General features: G+C 46.6%; 2 protein-coding genes across 2 annotated transcripts; both read left to right on the top strand.

Annotated features, from left to right (window-relative positions):
- The first annotated feature begins 3,522 nt into the window (after positions 1–3,522).
- On the top strand, positions 3,523–12,124 carry LOC117447384 (odorant receptor 131-2-like). The gene is made up of 5 exons (XM_071203252.1): positions 3,523–3,557; positions 4,632–4,790; positions 5,899–6,039; positions 8,951–9,215; positions 11,720–12,124. The coding sequence occupies exons 1-5, from the start codon at positions 3,523–3,525 to the stop codon at positions 12,122–12,124; spliced, it is 1,005 nt and encodes a 334-aa protein (XP_071059353.1).
- Positions 12,125–12,657: 533 nt separating this feature from the next.
- LOC117447388 (odorant receptor 131-2-like) lies at positions 12,658–23,765 on the top strand. The gene is made up of 5 exons (XM_071203253.1): positions 12,658–12,758; positions 17,319–17,477; positions 18,913–19,053; positions 21,872–22,136; positions 23,238–23,765. The coding sequence occupies exons 1-5, from the start codon at positions 12,658–12,660 to the stop codon at positions 23,640–23,642; spliced, it is 1,071 nt and encodes a 356-aa protein (XP_071059354.1). The 3' UTR covers positions 23,643–23,765.
- Positions 23,766–24,431: the final 666 nt, after the last annotated feature.

Genomic DNA, 24,431 nt, shown 5'->3' on the forward strand with positions numbered 1-24,431 from the left:
TGCAATGGTCAGATACTGTGGACAATACCCACGGGAGCAAGTTCAGGTGAAGTGTCTTTACAGACGCAGCAGCGGCGGGTTTCACCCCTTGATCTGATGATCATTGCACAGCGCACTGCGCCACACCGTCCATCTTCACGCCTCGAGGTCATCGAGGCGCTTTTACAAGTACACATTGGTATTATACATGTACTGTGGACAATACCCACAGGAGCAAATCCGGGTGAAGTGTCTTGCCCAAGGACACAACGGCCTGACGCAGTGGCGGCAGGAGCGGGTTTCGAACTGGAGTTCCCCAGCACTCCCCCTTGATCTGATGCACAGACCACTGCGCCACCCGTCCCAGCACCTGGTTAAAGCACGTTATTATACGTTTAGAGTAATATTGAAATGTTGAAAAGGGATGTCCAAAATAGCAATTAAATACAGTTTTTAATTAACTATTTGTAGAGAATTACGAGTAATGTATATATATATATATATATATATATATAGGGATCAGCAGATACATATTTAGTCTTCTCAAGCACCAACAATCATTACATTACATTACATTGCATTTAGCTGACGCTTTTATCCAAAGCGACTAAGTGCGTTCGACCAACAAAATACAAGCTTGAAGAAAACAGAATCATATAAGCACATCAGGTTTCATAGAGCCAACACATTTCAAGTGCTACTTAACTGGCTTTAGATAAGCCAGTCCTCCAATCAAATATCTCTCCTGATTGTTGGCACTTGACAATCACCTTCCCTGAATTGTACTGAGTCTGCTTTAAGGGTTGTTTATATTTCACATCATTAATCAGAATCTGTAAAGTAACTAAAATAAATGTAGTGGAGTAAAAATACCTGGTTAACCTTAAAGAAAGCCCTCAGGATTATAAAAGACCCCCATCACCCCAGCCACAAACTGTTCTGTCTGCTGCCGTCTGGCACAACAGCCGCATTCTAGGAGAGGATGTGGCTGTTGTGGAGTACTACAAGTACCTGGGAGTGCACTTATGGGCTGAACTGGAGGATCAACACTGACGCTGTGTACAAGAAGGGGATGAGCAGACTCTATTTTCTGAGGAAGCTGAGATCCTTCCACGTGTGCAGCAAGATGCTGGAGATCTTCTAGTCTGTTGTGGCCAGTGCACTCTTCTTTGCTGCGGTCTGCTGGGGGGGCAGCATCAGAGCCGGTGACACCAGCAGGATGAACAAACTGATCAGGAAAGCTGGGTCTGTCATCGGCATCAAGCTGGACCCCTTTGAAGCTGTGGTGGAGAGGAGGACACTGAACAGGCTGTTGTCCATGATGGATAACCCACCCATCCTCTCCACCTGCAGCTGGACAGACAACGGAGCTCCTTCTCCAACAGACTGCTGCAGCTCCGCTGTCACAAGGACCGATATAGGAACACATTCCTGCCCACTGCAATAACTCTGTACAGTAAATCACCTCTGGCTGGAAGATAACTCTCTGCTCCATAGTTTCTCTTGTAATACAACCTTGCTGTACATTTTACACATATATAATCTGTTCAATATTTGATATTCCATTGTCATATATTTTTGAATATGTATATTTGCATATATAATATCTACATGTATATTTTCTATTTCAACACGTATATTTTCTACTTTCTTTTTTCTATTCTTGTTTATTTGTAGTTCTGTTTTATTGTAAAATGCCTTGTCTTTTATGCTGCTGCAACAAAAACTATTTCCCAAATTGGCATCAATAAAGTACCATCTTATCTTATCTTATCTTATCTTACATCCGGACCAAAACCACCAGACTCAGGGACAGTTTCATCCCACAGGCCATAAGACTATTAAACACCTGAACTTTGAAATAACATCCATAGCATTAATCTGGCTGCTAATTAGGAATGATTTGTCTAATATATCATATTCCAATCACCAAGACTCTTATTGCACTATTTCACTTTTTACTATTTTACTATTTTTCTTTTTGTATTGACTTGCACTATTTTTTCTGTGTATCTGTTTTATTGTGTTGCACTGTTGGAGGAGCCTGTGACCTAAGGAGGGGGGGCGGGGGTAGGAGACGTTCGATTCCTGTTTTGAATAGTGTGGCGTCGATGGGTTTCATTCCATTCCAAAATGCTGTTTGTCACTCAGCGTAAACTTCGCACACTGCCACTCCAACATCCAATCACAGAGCTTGAGGACAAATCACGAGGGTTTGTCAAGAAAAGCACATGGTGTAGTCCCAAACGATAGCTGAGGATTCTGGGTAGTGTAGTGTCTTCGGCCATCCTAAACTGAACACATAGTTGTTTCTCCGAATCGAAGAGAAAAATTACAAAAGCATTGTACACAATTTAAACCAATCAATGTTGTGTAATCAACAAGGATAATCTGGTGTTTTTGAGTTGATGAGTAGTGCAGATAGCACTGTAAAATCAATCGACAGTAAAGAGAATACTTACTTCCGGGTGTAAAATCCTCCGTTATCCAATGGGAATGGACGCTCACATTGCTCTCCATAATACAATAAAGGGGACAGGATCAAATCAGAATATAATGTTCTCTTAAAAAAACGTTAACTAAAGGGAACAATCTATTTTACACAGCTGAAGCTCTGGCCTTCCTTAAAAACTAACTAATTTAATAAAAATCACAGTTGTATTACACACAATGCACTGTTTTTTGAGAACAAAAATTCGTAACTAATGCACCATAATACATTCTGACGAAAAATAAAAATGATTATGAATACAAATAAAATAAAAGAAGCGTCCCGCGAGTTACTACAAGCTATAAAGTAGATTTTAAAAGCGTTTTATAGAATAAAAGCTCACTGCAGGACGTTGTAGAAATGCGTGTGTGCACCACGACAAAGGAGCCTCATTCACTTTACATTGGGGTTGTTTGCGTGGTGCAGACACGTAAATGTAACAAAGTTTGTGAGTCCACCACGCAATGCGGTGTTAAGGAGTCGTGGTGGAGTCAAGCATTCTGGTGAGATCAGGTTGCGGAGATGAGTGGGCGGAACCTCTGAAGTGTGGTCGCTGTGCTCAGGAGTTTTTTGTTGTGAGGACTTTCCCCCCTATATACTGTGTCACTCACGTTTCCTCTGCCCTTTTCATAAAATGTTCCATGTGAGAGGAGTCATTGTGAGGAATTTATGTAAAACTGATCGTTTTATCTGTTGTCAGTTCTGCTAGCTGCTCCGCCCTTTGAGACTCGAGGATCCGACAGTGTGAGCTGTATTACTGGTGTCGTTTCCTGGTTGCTGCATGGGGTCTGCGAGACACCACAAAACTCAGCCTGAGCAGACACACGTGATTGGTCAACGCAGCTGCGGCTGAGAAAAGCTCTATGCAAGTCAATGGGACTCCCTGATACTTGAAAATCGACGCTAAAGGTCCCCTCACTGCGTTTGATAGTGACGCCAAGGGATCCTGGTTTGTGTGAGGAGCTCCACGGATTGGTCCATTTGGACCAGTTGGTCCATTTGGTCGTCGTTACGTCACTTGGTTCCCGGAAGAAAAAATTTGAAAAAGAACAATGTCCAACGAGGCGTTCTGGGGCAGCATAGACAGGTATTGTCTGTGTTAGAGTTGTACTCGCTACAGGGTGTACTTTGAGGGTTTGTGACTCTGTAGACCGTTTACAAAGCTACATAACACACAGGGGGTGGTTTATCATACTTACACTTTTTTGTTCAGCAGGATCATCCCTACATTATATTGTGGAAGAAATAAAAGGAAATGTTATTCAGGTTCTTTGCAAGTCTGGAAGTGGAAGAAGTGCTCTGTTTAATTCAATGTTAAGTGCAATACAAATATTGTGTTGCCAAAACCTTAACAACAGCCCAAGCCCAGACACACACGCGCACACACACACACACACACACACACACACACACTTTAAATCAAATGTAAATATAATCCTGAATGCATCAAAACATTTTAATTTCAAAGTCGGTAAATTAATGCAAATTAATACAGGGGAACATCCTCACTAAATTTAATGATCAAAAGTTCACAATGCTCCTCACACACACACTCACTCACACACACACACACACACACGCACGCACGCACACACACACACACACACACACGCACACATTATAAAGGAGTTGACTGGCAGCTGGAGGATTCAGAGAGTCAGCAGGTGAGAATCTGTCACTGCAGCTGATAGTAAGTGGTTCTTGTGAAACGATTTAATATTGCAATGTTTAAAAAACGTTCTTACTGTATTTATATTGTGGATAGTTTAAATGTAATGTGTATGACTCTAGGTGAACAAATAGTGAAATTAATTCATTTTAAAATGTCATTTAAAGCAATATTCTGAATTTATGCATTTATCATTTTAATTACAGACTACAGTGAACATTTATAAACTGCTGATTGATGTAAATTGGTATAAAATGTATAAATATAATGTTATTTTTATAATACTATAGTGTAAAAATAAATCCCAGAAAACCACTAAATTAACATTCATTAGTTTACATATTGTTATATTTGTATTATTGTTATATAATGAACTGCTGCTCTTCCTGTTCCTCGTACAGCAGGCATGTTTAGAGCTAAGCTAAGGAGTTTGATTCACTAAAGAACAACGAAGGCTCTTATTCTCATTTAATCTGTGTTTTGTGTCTCCAGCTCTGAGGACAATATGAACTCCAGCAGACGTTTCGACAGCTATAACGAAGCTTTCACAAAGAACTTCATCACCTTTGTCCTGGTATTCACCATCATCTGCATCAATGGAGCTTTTGTCTACACATACTTCAAGAGCAAGGACTTCCAGCAAGACCCCAGGTGATAAACAGAGATGTGAACATACTCACAGTAAAACAGATTGTACTTGATATTCAGATCTGCTTACATGTGGAGGTAAAGGTTGGAATAAGCTGTTGTATTAATGCTTTGCTCTAAAACAAGTATATTAAAATAGATTGAAACTTTGTTTAGGTGACAGCAAATGTCCTTTTAACATATGGAAAGGTTGTCGCCCTAAAATAAGAAATACTAAATGATTGAAATGAGGGCTGCACAATTTGGAAAAAATAAGTATCTAAGATGAGTTGACTGATATCGCAACTGCGACATTATTCACAGTAATTGGAGGGATTTATTATTTTTGCAGGATATGAATGGCTCTGATATCTCTGCAGCTCCAAGGTTCTTCGTTAAACTTTGTATTTGTATGTTGCATGTAAAGCACTTTGAGCACCAGGAAAAGCGCTTTGTAAATAACATGTATTATTATTATTGAGACATGAAGCTGCTCCGGTTTAAATCTGCACTAATTTTGATTTGTAGCTTTGCCTTCTCTTACCAGTGACTGCTGACTTATTTTACTCTCACTCTTTAACTGTGACTCTCTGCGCTCAACAGTGTCAGTAAAGCATTGCACATAATGTTGCTCCATGTAAAATACAAACATGTTGTATAAAATAACACCTAATTGTACAGAGGACTTTCTTAGGACTAGACTGTAGTTCAAAGCTGTTGTTTTACTTATGTTTTGCTTGATTGTTGATCCTGTTTTAACCTGCTATTTCATCACAATTATAGATATAGATTAGACCTTAGACCTTACTAATGTGTTAGTATTTGTATTTGATTGTAGACTATTTGAGGAATTGGGTGGTACATAGGAGTGTTTCAAATGTCCCAATAACTCCAGTAGTGTGCTAGAAGTACAAAAGTCAAATCTGATGGAAAAAACAAAAAGATAGGTATTATTGCTTCCGAAACATCGCTATATTCATGTTTTTATTATTATGACCGAATCAGTGATTTTAACCAGGTTTTGAGGACATCTTCAACATGACGCTCCCATCTCTTTCCTGTTTACATATGTTTCTTGTTTTTCTTGTTGTCTTCCTCATGTTCTCCTCCTCTTCCTCTTCCTCTCCTGCAGGTATGTGCTGTACATCCACCTGGTGATTAATGACATGATCATGCTGACACTTTCTCTGGGGCTAGTGATCGCCACCTACACCGGCAACCCAGGATTCATCCCCTGCTGGATCATGCTGGTCGTCTTAATGACCACCAACAGGTAGGGTTTCATCCTGGAATAATCACATGGGAGGGAGTCAGATCTTGTACTTGAGTAAAAGTAGAAGTACTCAGATATTGTACTTGAGTAAAAGTAGTAGTCAGATCTTGTACTTGAGTAAAAGTAGAAGTACTCAGTGTCACGATCTGTCTGTGTTGTGTTTTGTCTTGTCTTTTTCTGTCTTTGGTTTCCTGTGTTATTTTTTAAAAGTCTTCACCTCCTCCCTCCTCACCTGTCTCTTGTTTGTTTGATTAGTCATGTGTGCATTTAGGTTCTGTGTTTTCTGTTAGTCTTTGTTAGTTCCTTGTTGTAGTTTGACGTTGTTCACGGGGAAGAGTTCTGTTTTGCTCTGTCTTTAAGCCTTGAAATAAAGGTATTTTCTGTTTATCTGCATTTGGGTCCTGCCTGCTTCGCTCTCAACCCTGACAGAAGGAACTAACCAAGGATGGGCCCAGCAGATCCTTTTGAGTTGGAATTACTTCGTTTTTACTTTTCTTTGGCTGGCTGTTCTGATAAGTGGATGGGAGCGTCTGGAGTTCAGCAGCGAGAGGCTGCTCTGGCTAAGGAACAACAGATGGCTATGGAGAAGCCAGAGTTAGTGAAATTGTTACCTGGCTGGATTTTGGATTTCCTCTCGGTGTGTTATCCCCTGCCTGCTAGCCCCAGCCATGCTGGCTCCCTGCCTCCCAATTCCCATTATGACACCACACGCATCGGTGTGTTCCGTCTGGAGTCAACCCTTGCTTCTGCTCCAGTTCCTGCTCCTCTCCAAGAGTCGTTCTCTGGAACTCGTCTGGCTTTTGGAGGTCCACAGAGCCTCCAAACGGCTCCTAAGAGAAGGAGTTGCAGGTTCAGGCTAGCAGCCCTAGCCACAGAAGCCATGCTTTGGGCTCCAGTACAGGCCCCAGCAGCCATGGTTCCAGCCCCAGTCCTGGCCCCAGCAGCCATGGTTCCGGCCCCAGCAGCCATGGTTCCAGCCCCAGTTCTGGTCCCAGCAGCCATGGTTCCGGCTCCAGTACAGGCCCCAACAGCCATGGTTCCGGCCCCAGTCCTGGCCCCAGCAGCCATGGTTTCAGCCCCAGTTCTGGCCCCTGCAGCCATGGTTACAGCCCCGTTCTGGCCCCAGCAGCCATGGTTCCGGCCCCAGTTCTGGCCCCAGCAGCCATGGTTCCAGCCTCAGTCCTTGCCCCAGCAGCCATGGTTTCGACTCCAGCCCCTCGTCTCCGGCCGACGCAAGCTCCCCGTGTCCTGTCGGCTTACCGGCCGACGCCAGCTCCCCGTGCCCTGTTGGCATTCCGGCCGACTCCAGCCCCCCGTGTTCTGTTGGCGAACCGACCGTCTCAAGTCTCCTCTCAAGTTCCTTCTCAAGTCCCCTCTCAAGTCCCCCCTCAAGTCCCCTCTCAAGTCCCCCCTCGAGTCCCCTCTCAAGTCACCCCTCGAGTTCCCTCTCAAGTCTCCTCTCGAGTTCCCTCTCAAGCCTCCTTTCAAGTCACCTCTCAAGTCACCTCTCGAGTTCCCTCTCGAGTCCACTCTCAAGTAACCTCTCGAGTCCACTCTCAAGTCACCTCTCGAGTCCCCTCTCAAGCCTCCTTTCAAGTCACCTCTCGAGTTCCCTCTCAAGTTACCTCTCGAGTTCCCTCTCAAGTCTCCTCTCGAGTGTCCTCCTCTAGTCACTTCTCCAGTCCCCTCTCTGGTCCCTTCCCGAGAGCCCCCTCTAGTACCTTTCCAAGTCCCTTCCCAAGTCCCTTCTCTAGTCCCTTCTCTAGTCCCATCTCTAGTCCCTGTCTCAAGTCTCTCCTCTAGTCAATTCCCTAGTCCCATCTCTGGTCCCAACTCTAGTCATTTCTCTAGTCCCATCTCAAGTTCCCTCTCGAGTCCCCTCTCCAGTTCCCTCTCCAGTTCCCTCTCCAGTTCCCTCTCAAGTAACTTCTCGAGTTCCCTCCTCTAGTCCCCTCTCTAGTCCCTCCTCGAGTCCCCTCTCTAGTTCCCCTTGATTCCCCTCTCAAGTCTCCTCTCAAGTCCCCTCTCGAGTCACGTCTCAAGTCCCTACCCAATGTCCTGGTCCGTTGGAGGTTCCGCTGGGGGTCCTGCCAACTCCATGTCCTGTGCCGTTGGAGGCCCCGCCGACTACTTCTCTGCCGGGGGTCCTGCCAATCCTATGTCCGTGCCGTTGGAGTTTCCGTTGGAGGTTCGGCTGGGGGTCCTGCCAACTCTATGTCCTGTCCCGTTGGGGGTCCCGCCGACTACTCTTCTGCCGGGGGTCCTGCCAAACCTATGTCCTGTGCCGTTGGAGGTCCCGCCGACTACTCTCCTGCCGGGGGTCCTGCCAACCCTGTGTCCTGTCCCGTTGGGGGTCCCGCCGACTACTCTTCTGCCGGGGGTCCTGCCAATCCCATGTCTTGTTCCGTTGGAGGTCCCGCCGTCACCTGTCTCGCCGGGGGTCCTGCCAACTCCTGGTCCTCTTCCATGGGGGATCCTGCCGAAGCCTGTCCCACCGGCTCCGGTTCCTGTCCGGCCGACACCGGGTCCTGCCCGGCCTCCGGAGCTGTCCCGTCAGCGCTTTCCTGCCCGACCTCCGGAGCTGTCCGGTCTTCGCCCTCGAGCCCGGCCCCCAGAGAGCCCGGCCCCCAGAGAGCCGCGGTCTTCGCCCTCGGGCCCGGCCCCCTGACTCTTCCTTGGATTCTGCCTTGCCCCCGGGCCGTCCGCCCGAGGTCCCCTTTTTGAACTCTGCCTTGCCCCCGGGCCGTCCGCCCGAGTCCCCATCCTTGAACTCTGCCTTGCCCCCGTGCCATCCGCCCGAGACCCCTTCCGGGTCATCCGCTGTGCCCCTGGGCTGTCAGCCCAAACCCGTCCTCCAGACCCCCTCCACCCACCCTGTTGACCTTAGTTTTGTGTTTCTCTCTCCCTCCAGGAACAGCCCTCTGAATCTGGCTGGCATGGCGTTGGAGCGTTACATCGCCGTGTGTCTTCCTCTTCATCACGTCCAGATCTGCACGGTGCAGAGAGCCCACCTCCTCATTGCTCTCATCTGGCTCGTGTCCTTCATCCCTGCCTTCAGTGACATCATCATCATCCTCATCACTCAGCCTCTGTCTGTCTTCTCAAAGACGGTCTTCTGTAACGCCTCCTTGGTCTACAACACACCGTACCACGAGACCCTCAGTCTAGTGGTGGAGGTATTTGTTATCTCGTTGAATTTCTCTCTGATATTTGTGTTTGTCACGCCTTTCCCTGGGGCAGTGGTGTAAAGTAACTGAGTACATTCAGTCAAGTATTTAATCACACTTTTGAGGTACTTCACTTGAGTATTTGTTCTACTTTGTACTTCTACTCAACTACATGTAGGAGGTATATGGTGTACTTTTACTCCACTACATTTATTGAATAGCTTTAGTTACTTTGTAGACTTTTTACTTTTACTTCTTAAATTTTTTATACAAATACCTGTACTTTCTTCTTCTTACATTTCCAAAACAGGCTGGTTACTTTAGTTTTAATCTGTGTTTGGTGGCGTGATCATTATTATTTAGAGTCATTGCGTGCCTATTGTGTCACAAACTTGGAAACACAAGGTAAAGGACTCAAATGCACGACCCGGGAGACAGAGGTAAAGTATGAGTAAAATACTTTATTCCAAATAGGTTTACAAAAAAGATCGACACTCTTAATGAGATGAAAAAAGGGCTCAAAAAAGGCACAAAGAAAATCGCTCACTAAGGTAGGAAAAAAAATTGGTACCGCTACTTCTCCTTCGTTGACTAAAAACAGCGGAGGCTGGTAGCCAACTGATCCTACCAGGATCAGTTGGTGCATTAACAGCTCGTGAATGTTTACATCTATTAATACAATCCTCCCCCCACTCCTTAATTTTCCCGGAGCGCCAGTCAATGTGTGGGTTGTGGATCTTTAGCCATGGGAAACCAAAAGTAATCGGGTGCTGAGCAGATTCGAAAATGTGAAACTGCATAGTTTCTGTATGGTCCTTATTTACAGTGATCTGAATAGGCTCTGTGCAGTGGGTAACTGTGAACAAAAGATGACCGTCGTAAGGCCCTGACACACCAAGCAGTCACCAGAGAACTCGCCGATGCCGACGCCGACTGTTGCGTCGGCATGTTCTCCTGCGTCTTGGCCATGTGTCGCACTGGAACACACCGCAAAGACTTCAGCCGAGTATGTACGAACTGCGCATGCGTGAGTGGCAATAACTCTCCTTACCAACAGGCGGCGGTAGTGTGTATTTGTCATTCAAAAGAGGCAACAACTGGAAGACAGAGAAGAAGAACAGACGTGATATAAACAAACAACAAATACCGTGTGCGTTCCATTTTCACTCTCGTCAACATGTTTAATCGGCCGTGCGTCGGCCATGAAAGGCCAAATAAGGCGTGTCACGGCCAACGGTGACGGGACACACCACATTTGAGTTTGGGCGACAGGACACGCTTCGTCGTCCGACTAACGAAAATGGCCGATTTCGGCCTGGTGTGTGAGGGCCTTAAGGCACTGGCGTTAATAGGGCGGGATAGCGGAACAGTTTTTATCTTTAGCTGTTTGACTATGCCCCGGTCCATAAGACCTTCGTCAGCCCCTGAGTCTATTAGCACCCCTTAGTCAATGGCCTGATTGTTTATGAAAATGTTTACCTGGGTAACGGGATGAGGAGAAAAGTCTGTGGAAAGCTTGCTCACCAGCTCCCTCCTCTTGGCTTGTAAGCTCGGTCTTTTCCCGGACATGAGGCGAGTTGGTGATCCAGCTGGCCACAGTAGAAACAGAAGCCCTCCCGCAGACAGCGCTGACTCTCATCCAGAGAAAGCCTGGTCCTGACCAGCTGCATGGGTTCGTCTGAGTCAAGCAGAGGCGCTCTCCTCCGGTGGTCCGAAGTCGTGGGCTGGAAAGTCCTTCCTGGTGGAAGGTTTCTCTGAGGGAAGCCCTAGAAACTGGGATATCTGTCACCGGTGCGCAGGCGCTCTCTCTCCCTTTACCGAAGTTGGTTGTCGATGCAGATTGACACAGCGATGAGAGACTCCAGGTCCCGTTGCACCTCCAGAGGAGCCAGCTGGTCCTTTATCGGATCTGAAAGTCCAGTCATAAAAGCGTCACGAAGAGCCGGAATATTCCACCCGCTGTCCGCTGCCACTGTGCGAAACTCGATGGCATAATCAACCACCTGACGGTTGTGCTGGCGCATCTGAAGAAGTCTTCTGCTGTCCTCTGTAGCAGGCGACGAGTGGTCAAATATGCAACTCATAGTGTCTATGAAGTCGGGTAAAGAATAGCAAAGCTCTGAGTCTCTGGACCATTCTGCAGTAGCCCAGGCTGCAGCTCTTCCCGTTAAATGGGACACGATAAACGCCACTTTAGCATGGTCTGATGAAAAAGCCCCTGGGTTGTGTTGGAAATGCAGATTGCATTGCATGAGGAAGGCTCTGCAGTTCATGAAGTCTCCGGAGAATCTCTCCGGAAGAGTCGGCCGTAATGAGGAAGAAACAGCCTGGATCGGGTTGACAGCGTCAACAGGATCCTCATGGGTACTTTTTACTTAAGTACATTTCAAAGCCCATAGTTCTTTACTTTTACTTGAGTATTTTTAAACATGAGTATCTGTACTTCTACTTGAGTAAAGGCCATGTGTACTTTTGCCATCTCTGTTAATAAGTACTCCCCTCTTTCTCCTCAGGTGCTCATGTTCTCCTTCGTCTTCCTCACGGTGGTCCTCACCTATCTGAACGTGCTCCTCGCAGCTCGGGGGGTTTCAGGTGTGAATCGAGCCTCGATGAGAAATGCCCGAAACACCATCCTGCTCCATGGGGTCCAGCTGCTCCTCTGCCTGCTGTCCTTCATCGCGCCCTTCATCAACCTCTTCCTCGTCACCAATTGGCCCCACAAGAGAACAGACATCTTCTTCAGCACCTTCGTCTTCACCAACGTTCTTCCTCGTCTTCTCAGCCCTCTCATCTACGGCCTCAGAGATAAGAAGTTCCGCGGAAACATCCGGAAGCAATTCTGCTTTAAAGGATGCAGGACAGTGGAGGAGAGGATGAAAGTACGACCGAGAAGAACGTCCAAACCGGCGATACAATGAGAGAGACTGTACATTCAAATATTCAAAGCTTTATTGTCAGAGGCACAGCTACAGTGGAGATGTGGCAATGAAAAAGTCCCAAGCTCCTCCAACAATGCAAAATAATATATAATAAGACATAAAACAATAAAACAAATGTAAAAAAAAAAAGAGTGCAAGAAGTCAATCAAGACCTGGGATTTGCATGTTTAAATCAAGGCTGCAATTAACCATTAAAGGTCCCATGTCATGGCCATTTCTACTGATCATAATTCCATTGTTGAGGTTTACTAGAATAGATTTACATTGTTACATTTTCCAAACTCACATTGGTTTCTCAAACAGCATCTCTGTATAGTATGTGTATTCACTCTCTGTCCTAAACGGCTTGTTGGAGCTCCTACCCCCCCCCCCCCCCCCTCCCTATGAGCCCACTGTGCTCTGATTGGTCAGCTCGCCCACTCTGTTCTGATGAGTCCACCACCGTTACAGTGGAACATCAGTGATTATGTTTTACAATGGCGTTTGTTAGCAACCAGAAAATGACACCAGTAATGACAAACAGATGGGAATTCTGCGTGGGGTCTGGGGGCCGTGTTGGTGGGACGTTGCGGGGCTCGCTGCTCCGCCCTTTGAGGCTCGAGGAGCGGACAGTGTGAGCTGTATTACTGGTGTCCTTTCCTGGTTGCTGCGTGGGGTCTGCGAGACAGCGAGACACCGCGAAACTCAGCCTGAGCACACACACGTGAGTGTGTGGCAAACTGTGAGTGGAGATCCACGCAGTTGCGGCTGAGAAAAGCTCTATGCAAGTCAATGGGACTCCCTGATAGTTGAAGATCGACGCTAAAGGTCCCCTCACTGCGTTTGATAGTGACGCCAAGGGATCCTGGTTTGTGTGAGGAGCTCCACGGATTGGTCAATTTGGACCAACTGGTCCATTTGGTCGTCGTTACGTCACTTGGTTCCCGGAAGAAAAAAATGGAAAAAGAACAATCTCCAACGAGGCGTTCTGGGGCAGCATAAACAGGTATTGTCTGTGTTAGAGTTGTACTCGCTATAGGGTGTACTTTGAGGGTTTGTGACTCTGCGGACCGTTTACAAAGCTACATAACACACAGGGGGTGGTTTATCATACTTACACTTTTTGTTCAGCAGGATCAGCTCTACATTATATTGTGGAAGAAATAAAAGGAAATGTTATTCAGGTTCTTTGCAAGTCTGGAAGTGGAAGAAGTTCTCTGTTTAATTCAATGTTAAGTGCAATACAAATATTGTGTTGCCAAAACCTTAACAACAGCCCAAGCCCAGACACACACACACACACACACACACGCACACACACACACACAGCCACTGTCACGATTCTCATGTTATGTCACGTTTGTAGTTTTGTCTGTGTTGGTGTTTTTCTTGTCTTTGGGTTTCCTGTTTTATTGTGTAAAGTGTTCACCCCCGTTTCCTGCCTGTCTGCTTTCTGTCTGTTTCCCTCCCTGATTACCCGATTGTGTTCACCTGTTGTCCTTGTGTTTCTCCTCCCCTGCCCAGCTGTGTCTTGTTCTGTGATTACCCTTCTGTGTATTTAGTCTAGTCTTCCCCTGTGCTCCATGTCGGTTCATTGTTTCCCCTCCATGTCATTCCAAGGTCTGTGTTCCTTGTGCTGCTCGTTGGTGTTGGATATTTTGGATTCTGCCTTGTTTTGCCACAGCTTTAATTTATTTAATAAAGCTCGCTTTTCGTTATTCTGCATTTGAGTCCTACCTGCTTCACCCATTCGTAACAGAATGAACCGACCAAAAATGGACCCAGCGGATATGGAAGATTTTGAGTTAGATCTGTTCGATCTAGACTTTTCCCTTCAATGTTATCATGCCGAGTGGAAAGGAACTTCTTCTAGAAGGGACAAAGAGGCTATTCTCGAGAGGGCACGAATGGAGGTGGCCGAAATGCCTTGGTTGAGGAGTTCGTTGCCGGAGTGGTTACAGCTTTTCACAAGTTGTCCTGAGGACTGGTCCGACGCATCTAACCCTTTCCTCGGATCCGACTACGGTCCTGTTGGAGGTCCACGGAGTCTCCAAAGAGCCTCTAGGAGACGCAGGGCCAGGATTCCAGCCCGTGCTCCAACAGCCATGATCTCGGCTTCAGTTCCGGTTTCCACAGCCATGGATCCATGCACCAGTACCGGCCCGCAGAGCTATCTTTCCTTGCTCGATTACCTGGCCCACACAGCCATGGTCCAGGCCTCGGTTCCGGTTCCAGCGGCTCCAGTTCCAACCTCAGACCTTTTCTCAGGAACCCGTCTGGCGTTTGGAGGTCCACGGAGCCTCCAAAAGATCTCTGGAAGATGCAAGGCCAGGATTCCAGCCCGTACTCCAGCGGCTCCGGCTCCAGTGCCGGTCCCAGCAGCCATGGTTCTGGCCCCAGCGGCCATGGTTCCGGCCATGGTTCCGGCCCTGGTTCCGGCCTCAGCAACCATGGTTACAGCCCCAGTTCTGGCCCCAGCAGCCATGGTTCCGGCCCCAGTCCTGGTCCCAGCTTCCCTAGTCCCTCCTCAGGTCACTTTCCTAGTCCCTTCTCTAGTCCCTTCTCTAGTCCCTTCCCTAGTCCCTCCTCAGGTCACTTTCCTAGTCCCTTCTCCAGTCCCACCTCTAGTCACTTCTCTAGTCCCTACTCAAGTCCCTTCCCAAGTCCCTTCCCGAGTCCCTTCTCTAGTCCCTTCTCTCGTCCCTTCTCTAGTCCCATCTCCAGTTCCCTCTCGAGTCCCCTCTCCAGTCCCCTCTCGAGTTCCATCTCTAGTCCCTACTCAAGTCCCGCCTCTAGTCAATTCCCTAGTCCCATCTCTAGTCCCTCCTCTAGTCACTTCTCGAGTTCCCTCTCGAGGTCCCTCCTCTAGTCCCTCCTCGAGTTCCCTCTCTAGTTCCCCTCTCGAGTTCCTCCTCTAGTCCCTCCTCTTGTTGCTCCTCTAGTCCCCTCTGGAGTTCCGTCTCTAGTTCCCCTCTCGAGTCACGTCTCAAGTCCCTACCCAATGTCCTGGTCTGTTGGAGGTTCCACTGGGGGTCCTGCCAACTCCATGTCCTGTCCCGTTGGAGGCCCCGTCGACTACTCCTCTGCCGGGGGTCCTACCAATCGTATGTCTGTCCCGTTGGAGGTCCCGCCGTCTACTCTCCTGCCGCGGGTCCTGCCAACCCTTTGTCCTGTGCCGTTGGAGGCCCCGCCGACTGCTCTTCTGCCGGGGGTCCTGCCAGCTCCTTGTCCTGTCCCGTTGGAGGTCCCGCCGACTACTCTCCTGCCGGGGGTCCCGCAGACAACTCTTCTGCCGGGGGTCCTGCCAACCCCTTGTCCTGTTCCGTTGGAGGCCCCACCATCACCTGTCTCACCGGGGGTCCTGCCAACTCCTGGTCCTCTTCCGTGGGGGATCCTGCCGAAGCCTGTCCCACTGGCTCCGGTTCCTGTTCGGCCGACACCGGGTCCTGCCCGGCCTCCGGAGCTGTCTGGTCTTCGCCCTCGAGCCCGGCCCCCTGAGAGCCTCGTTCTTCGCCCTCGAGCCCGGCCCCCTGAGAGTCGCGGTCTTAGCCCTCGAGCCCGGCCCCCTGAGTGCCGCGGTCTTCGTCCTCGGGCCCGGCCCCCTGACTCTTCCTGCCGCTGCTTTCGCCCTTATGCTCGGCCCCCTGAGTGCTGTGGCCTTCGCCCCTTTTTGAACTTTGCCTTGCCCCCAGGCCGTCCACCCGAGACCCCCTCCTTGGTCTCTGCCTTGCCCCCGGGCCTTCCGCCCGAGACCCCGTCCTTGGTCTCTGCCTTGCCCCTGGGCCTTCCGCCCGAGACCCCCTCCTTGGTCTCTGCCTTTCCCCCGGGCCGTCCGCCCGAGACCCATCCTCCAGACCCCCTCCACCCACCCTTTCTTGGCCCTAGTTATGTGTCCTCCCTCCGGTCCCCCTCCACCCACCCTGCTGGACTTTTTTTTTTTTTTGGGACGTCTGGGATCCGTCCCTTGAGGGGGGGGTTCTGTCACAATTCTCATGTTATGTCACGTTTGTAGTTTTGTCGGTGTTGGTGTTTTTCTTGTCTTTGGGTTTTATTGTGTAAAGTGTTCACCCCCGTTTCCTGCCTGTCTGCTTTCTGTCTGTTTCCCTCCCTGATTACCCGATTGTGTTCACCTGTTGTCCTTGTGTTTCTCCTCCCCTGCCCAGCTGTGTCTTGTTCTGTGATTACCCTTCTGTGTATTTAGTCTAGTCTTCCCCTGTGCTCCATGTCGGTTCATTGTTTCCCCTCCATGTCATTCCACGGTCTGTGTTCCTTGTGCTGCTCGTTGGTGTTGGATATTTTGGATTCTGCCTTGTTTTGCCACAGCTTTAATTTATTTAATAAAGCTCGCGTTTCGTTATTCTGCATTTGAGTCCTACCTGCTTCACCCATTCGTAACAATTGTGTTGCCAAAACCTTAACAACAGCCCAAGCCCAGACACACACACACACACACTCTCACACACACACACACACACACACTTTAAATCAAATGTAAATATAATCCTGAATGCATCAAAACATTTTAATTTCAAAGTCGGTAAATTAATGCAAATTAATACAGGGGAACATCCTCACTAACTTTAATGATCAAAAGTTCACAATGCTCCTCACACACGCACTCACGCACGCACACACACACACACACACACACATTATAAAGGCGCTGACTGGCTGCTGGAGGATTCTGAGAGTCAGCAGGTGAGAATCTGTCGCTGCAGCTGATAGTAAGTGGTTCTTGTGAAACGATTTAATATTGCAATGTTTTAAAAAACGTTCTTACTGTATTTATATTGGGGATAGTTTAAATGTAATGTGTTTGACTCTAGGTGCACAAATAGTGAAATTAATTCATTTTAAAATGTCATTTAAAGCAATATTCTGAATGTATGCATTTATCATTTTAATTACAGACTACAGTGAACATTTATAAACTGCTGATTGATGTAAATTGGTATAAAATGTATAAATATAATGTTATTTTTATAATACTATAGTGTACAAATAAATCCAAGAAAACCACTATGTTAACATTCATTAGTTTACATTTTTTTATATTTGTATGTATTGTTATATAATGAACTGCTGCTCTTCCTGTTCCTCGTACAGCAGGCATGTTTAGAGCTAAGCTAAGGAGTTTGATTCACTAAAGAACAACGAAGGCTCTTCTCATTTAATCTGTGTTTTGTGTCTCCAGCTCTGAGGACAATATGAACTCCAGCAGACGTTTCGACAGCTATAACGAAGCTTTCACAAAGAACTTCATCACCTTTGTCCTGGTATTCACCATCATCTGCATCAATGGAGCTTTTGTCTACACATACTTCAAGAGCAAGGACTTCCAGCGAGACCCCAGGTGATAAACAGAGATGTGAACATAGTCACAGTAAAACAGATTGTACTTGATATCCAGATCTGCTTAAATGTCTAAATGCAGAGTGTGGTACTTACACGTTTGTAAACAAGATTGGAATCAGCTGTTGTATTAATGCTTTGCTCTAAAACAAGTATATTAAAATAGATTGAAACTTTGTTTAGGTGACAGCAAAAATTCCTTTAACATATCTTGCTTGTCGCCCTAAAACAAGAAATATGAAATGATTAATACGTGTGGTGCACAGTTTGGAAAAAATGACTATCTGCGATTATTTGACTGATATTTCAACTTATTATTATTCACAATAATTGGATAGATTTATCATTTCTGCAGGATACGATAGGCTCTGATATCTCTGCAGCTCCTTTGTTAAACATCGATATATTATAAAACATATTTAGCCTTTCACAAATATGTTGCATCCTGAGATTTGAGTATTGCACTTGTCCATATAGTGCATAACATATATATTAATTGTGCAGCCCTTATCACATGTCTTTTTAGTCACAGTGATCCATGAGAGTAGATCATTCAGATTTAATTTGGATTTAATTTCCAGAAAAGTGTTTTTTGGGCACTCTGTAATCTCAGCAGGGGTTCAAATGAAGAGGTTTAAATTGTGAATTATCAGTCCATGGTATGTTCAGCTAATATTCTAACAGTGATAACCTTAGACTACAGTATTTATATTGTGAAATCTCTAAAGCTTTACTAAATCAACACATTGCATGTTGATTACAATTTATCGGAGGCATTATAGACACTGAGACATGAAGCTGCTCCGGTTTAAATCTGCTCTCATTTTGATTTGTAGCTTTGCCTTCTCTTACCAGTGACTGCTGACTTATTTTACTCTCACTCTTTAACTGTGACTCTCTGCGCTCAACAGTGTCAGTAAAGCATTGCACATAATGTTGCTCCATGTAAAATACAAACCTGTTGTATAAAATAACATCTAATTGTACAGAGGACTTTCTTAGGACTAGACTGTAGTTCAAAGCTGTTGTTTTACTTATGTTTTGCTTGATTGTTGATCCTGCTTTAACCTGCTATTTCATCACAATTATAGATATAGATTAGACCTTAGACCTTACCAATGTGTTAGTATTTGTATTTGATTGTATAGACTATTTGAGGAATTGGGTGGTACATAGGAGTGTTTCAAATGTCCCAATAACTCCAGTAGTGTGCTAGAAGTACAAAAGTAAAATCTGATGGAAAAAACAAAAAGATAGGTATTATTGTTTCCGAAACATCGCTATATTCATGTTTTTGTTATTATGACCGAATCAGTGATTTTAACCAGGTTTTGAGGACATCTTCAACATGACGCTCCCATCTCTTTCCTGTTTACATATGTTTCTTGTTTTTCTTGTTGTCTTCCTCATGTTCTCCTCCTCTTCCTCTCCTGCAGGTATGTGCTGTACATCCACCTGGTGATTAATGACATGATCATGCTGACACTTTCTCTGGGGCTAGTGATCGCCACCTACACCGGCAACCCAGGATTCATCCCCTGCTGGATCATGCTGGTCGTCTTAATCACCACCAACAGGTAGGGTTTCATCCTGGAATAATCACATGGGAGGGAGTCAGATCTTGTACTTGAGCAAAAGTAGAAGTACTCAGATATTGTACTTGAGTAAAAGTAGAAGTACTCAGATATTGTACTTGAGTAAAAGTAGAAGTAGTTAGATATTGTACTTGTGTAAAAATAGAAGTACTTAGATATTGTACTTGAGTAGAAGTAGTTAGATATTTCACTTGTGTAAAAGTAGTAGTCAGATCTTGTACTTGAGTAAAAGTAGAAGTACTCAGATATTGCACTTGAGTAAAAGTAGTAGTCAGATCTTGTACTTGAGTAAAAGTAGAAGTACTCAGTGTCAAGATCTGTCTGTGTTGTGTTTTGTCTTGTCTTTTTCTGTCTTTGGTTTCCTGTGTTATTTTTTAAAAGTCTTCACCTCCTCCCGCCTCACCTGTCTCTTGTTTGTTTGATTAGTCATGTGTGCATGTAGGTTCTGTGTTTTCTGTTAGTCTTTGTTAGTTCCTTGTTGTAGTTTGACGTTGTTCACGTGGAAGAGTTCTGTTTTGCTCTGTCTTTAAGCCTCGAAATAAAGGTATTTTCTGTTTATCTGCATTTGGGTCCTGCCTGCTTCGCTCTCAACCCTGACAGAAGGAACTAACCAATGATGGGCCCAGCAGATCCTTTTGAGTTGGAATTACTTCGTTTTTACTTTTCTTTGGCTGGCTGTTCTGATAAGTGGAGGGGAGCGTCTGGAGTTCAGCAGCGAGAGGCTGCTCTGGCTAAGGCACACCAGATGGCTATGGAGAAGCCAGATTTAGTGAAATTCTTACCTGGTTGGATTTTGGATTTCCTCTCGGTGTGTTATCCCCTGCCTGCTAGCCCCAGCCATGCTGGCTCCCTGCCTCCCAATTCCCAATATGACACCACACGCATCGGTGTGTTCCGTCTGGAGTCAACCCTTGCTTCTGCCCCAGTTCCTGCTCCTGTCCGTTCTCTGGAACTCTTCTGGCTTTTGGAGGTCCACGGAGCCTCCAAAAGGCTCCTAAGAGAAGGAGTTGCAGGTCCAGACTAGCAGCCCTAGCCACAGAAGCCATACTTTGGGCTCCAGTACAGGCCCCAGCAGCCATGGTTCCAGCCCCAGTTCTGGCCCCATCAGCCATGGTTCCGGCCCCAGCAGCCATGGTTCCAGCCACAGTTCTGGCCCCATCAGCAATGGTTCCGGCGCCAGCAGCCATGGTTCCAGCCCCAGTTCTGGCCCCAGCAGCCATGGTTCCGGCTCCAGTACAGGCCCCAGCAGCCATGGTTCCGGCCCCAGAAGCCATGGTTCCAGCCCCTGTACAGGCCCCAGCAGCCATGGTTTCAGCCCCAGTTCTGGCCCCAGCAGCCATGGTTCCGGCCCCAGTTCTGGCCCCAGCAGCCATGGTTCCGGCCCCAGTTCTGGCCCCAGGTGCCATGGTTCCAGCCTCAGTCCTGGCCCCAGCAGCCATGGTTTCGACTCCAGCCCCTCGTCTCCGGCCGACGCCAGCTCCCTGTGTCCTGTCGGCGAACCGACCGTCTCAAGTCTCCTCTCAAGTTCCTTCTCAAGTCCCCTCTCAAGCCACATCTCGAGCTCCCTCTCGAGTCCCCTCTCAAGTTCCCTCTCGAGTCTCCTTTCAAGTCCCCCCTCAAGTCCCCTCTCAAGTCCCCCCTCGAGTCCCCTCTCAAGTCACCCCTCGAGTTCCCTCTCAAGTCTCCTCTCGAGTTCCCTCTCAAGCCTCCTTTCAAGTCACCTCTCAAGTCACCCCTCGAGTTCTCTCTTAGGTCCACTCTCAAGTCACTTCTCGAGTCCCCTCTCAAGCCTCCATTCAAGTCACCTCTCGAGTTCCCTCTCAAGTCTCCTCTCGAGTGTCCTCTCGAGTTCCCTCTCGAGTCCCCTCTCAAGTCACCCCTCCAGCTCCCTCTCGAGTCCCCTCTCGAGTCCCCTCTCGAGTCACCTCTCTAGTTCCCTCTCGAGTCACCTCTCGAATTCCATCTCTAGTCCCTTTTCAAGTCCCTCCTCTAGTCACTTCTCTAGTCCCCTCTCTGGTCCCTTCCTGAGTACCCCCCTAGTCCCTTCCCAAGTCCCTTCCCAAGTTCCTTCTCTAGTCCCATCTCTAGTCCCTACTCAAGTCCCTCCTCTAGTCAATTCCCTAGTCCCATCTCTAGTCCCACCTCTAGTCACTTCTCTAGTCCCATCTCAAGTTCCCTTTCAAGTCCCCTCTCCAGTTCCCTCTCGAGTCCCCTCTCGAGTTCCCTCTCCAGTTCCCTCTCAAGTCACCTCTCGAGTTCCCTTCTCGAGTCCCTCCTTTAGTCCCTCCTCTAGTCCCCTCTCTAGTCCCTCCTCGAGTCCCCTCTCTAGTTCCCCCTTGGTTCCCCTCTCGAGTCTCCTCTCAAGTCTCCTCTCGAGTCACGTCTCAAGTCCCTACCCAATGTCCTGGTCCGTTGGAGGTTCCGCTGGGGGTCCTGCCAACTCCATGTCCTGTCCCGTTGGAGGCCCCGCCGACTACTCCTCTCCCGGTTCTTGTCCGGCCGACACCGGGTCCTGCCTGGCCTCCGGAGCTGTCCCGTCAGCGCTTTCCTGCCCGGCCTCCGGAGCTGTCCGGTCTTCGCCCTCGAGCCCGGCCCCCTGAGAGCCGCGGTCTTCGCCCTCGGGCCCGGCCCCCTGACTCTTCCTTTGATTCTGCCTGAACTCTGCCTTGCCCCCGGGCCGTCCGCCCAAGACCCCTTCCGGGTCCTCCGCTGTGCCCCTGGGCTGTCAGCCAAAACCCGTCCTCCAGACCCCCTCCACCCACCCTGTTGACCCTAGTTTTGTGTTTCTCTCTCCCTCCAGGAACAGCCCTCTGAATCTGGCTGGCATGGCGTTGGAGCGTTACATCGCCGTGTGTCTTCCTCTTCATCACGTCCAGATCTGCACGGTGCAGAGAGCCCACCTCCTTATTGCTCTCATCTGGCTCGTGTCCTTCATCCCTGCCTTCACTGACATCATTATCATCCTCATCACTCAGACTCTGTCTGTCTTCTCAAAGATGGTCTTCTGTAACCCCGCCTTCGTCTACAACACACCGTACCACGTGACCCTCAGTCTAGTGGTGGAGGTATTTGTTATCTCGTTGAATCTCTCTCTGATATTTGTGTTTGTCACGCCTTTCCCTCCGGCAGTGGTGTAAAGTAACTAAGTACATTCAATCAAGTATTTAAGCACACTTTTGAGGTACTTCACTTGAGTATTTGTTCTACTTTGTACTTCTACTCGACTTCAGTCAGGAGGTATATGTTATACTTTTACTCCATTACATTTATTGAATAGCGTTAGTTACTTGGTAGACTTTTTACTTTGACTTCTTACATTTTGAACACAAATACTTGTACTTTCTACTTCTTACATGTTGAACACAATTACCTGTACTTTCTACTTCTTACATTTTGAATACAAATACCTGTACTTTCTACTTCTTACATTTTGAACACAAATACCTGTACTTTCTACTTCTTACATTTTGAACACAAATACCTGTACTTTCTACTTCTTAAATGTTGAACACAAATACCTGTACTTTCTACTTCTCACATGTTGAACACAAATACCTGTACTTTCTACTTCTTACATTTTGAACACAAATGCCTGTACTTTATACTTCTCACATGTTGAACTCAAATACCTGTACTTTCTACTTCTTACATGTTGAACACAAATACCTGTACTTTCTACTTCTTACATGTTGAACACAAATACCTGTACTTTCTTCTTCTCACATTTCCCAAACAGCTGGTTCCTTTAGTCTGAATGTACGTTTGGTGCGTGATCATTATTCTTTAGAGTCATTGCGTGCCTATTGATTTGAACACGATCCGTGTATCCATCATTTCCTGGTCTTCTCTAAAGAAGAGGGACCAATGAAAACGTTGTCATGTTGCCGTTGTTCAGCATGGAAACATTCATTAGCTAACAATGACAATATTGTTCTATTAATATAAAGGGAGGTCAGGTACTCTTTAAAGCAGCTGCTAGCTATGGGTACTGTTTACTGAAGTCCATTTAGAAGCCCTCTTTACTTTTACTTGAGTAAAGAACTTTAGTCAGTACTTCTACTTTTACCTGAGTATTTTTAAACACGAGTGTCTGTACTTCTACTTGAGTAAAGGATATTTGTACTTTTGCCATCTCTGTTAATAAGTACTCCCCTCTTCCTCCTCAGGTACTCCTGTTCTCCTTCGTCTTCCTCACGGTGGTCCTCACCTATCTGAACGTGCTCCTCGCAGCTCGGGGGGTTTCAGGTGTGAGTCGAGCCTCGATGAGAAACGCCCGAAACACCATCCTCCTCCATGGGGTCCAGCTGCTCCTCTGCCTGCTGTCCTTCATCGCGCCCTTCATCAACCTCTTCCTCATCACCAATTGGCCCCACAAGACAACAGACATCTTCTTCAGTACCTTCGTCTTCACCAACATTCTTCCTCGTCTTCTCAGCCCTCTCATCTACGGCCTCAGAGATAAGAAGTTCCGCGCAAACATCTGGATGCATTTCTGCTTTAAAGGATGCAGGACAGTGGAGGAGAGGATGAAAGTACGACCGAGGAGAACGTCCAAACATGCGATACACTGAGAGAGACTGTACATTCAAAGATTCAAAGCTTTATTGTCAGAGGCACAGCTACAGTGGAGATGTGGCAATGAAAAACTCAAGTCCCAAGCTCCTCCAACAATGCAACATAATATATAATAAGACATAAAACAAATGTAAAACAACAAATAGTGCAAGAAGTCAATCAAGACCTGGGATTTGACCCTGTTTAAATCAAGTCAAAATCAAAGTCAACTTTATTGTCAATCTTTCAGTTTGTGTGTACAGACAGAGAGATTGAAATACAGTTTCCCACAATCCTGAATACAAAAAACCAATATATATAAAAATATGTATAAAAATATGTACATACCTGTATACACACAATCAACAGACACAGGCTGCTATTAACCATTAATGTCATTATGGATTAATATTCCGATTATTTTTGTCTACTGAATGTGAGAAAAGGTTTGTATAATCCCTTGCATCAAGACACCTATTTTTTGTATTACAAGTTGTCTGAAATGGTATGTTTAAATATGCAAATGTATGTTTTGATATGAAAAGAAACATATATAAAACGTATTTTCCATTTTCTGCTCGTTTACTTTCCAGTCAACACAGAGACATATTTTAATTCTGCATTTATTCAATAAAAAAAGATGCAAGCTACTTTTCAGGTTCAAATAATGATACTAAAATCAACTTGTAAACAATGCTGCCTTTTGAATAGATTAAACTTGCCAGCAGTGAATTAACAAGTTAATATTAACTGCATCAGCTGTATAATATATACTTATATATTGTTTTATATAATAGGGTCATTTA

This window comes from Pseudochaenichthys georgianus, chromosome 5 (assembly GCF_902827115.2).
Source record: "Pseudochaenichthys georgianus chromosome 5, fPseGeo1.2, whole genome shotgun sequence".
In the NCBI taxonomy this organism is placed as follows: Eukaryota; Metazoa; Chordata; class Actinopteri; order Perciformes; family Channichthyidae; genus Pseudochaenichthys; species Pseudochaenichthys georgianus.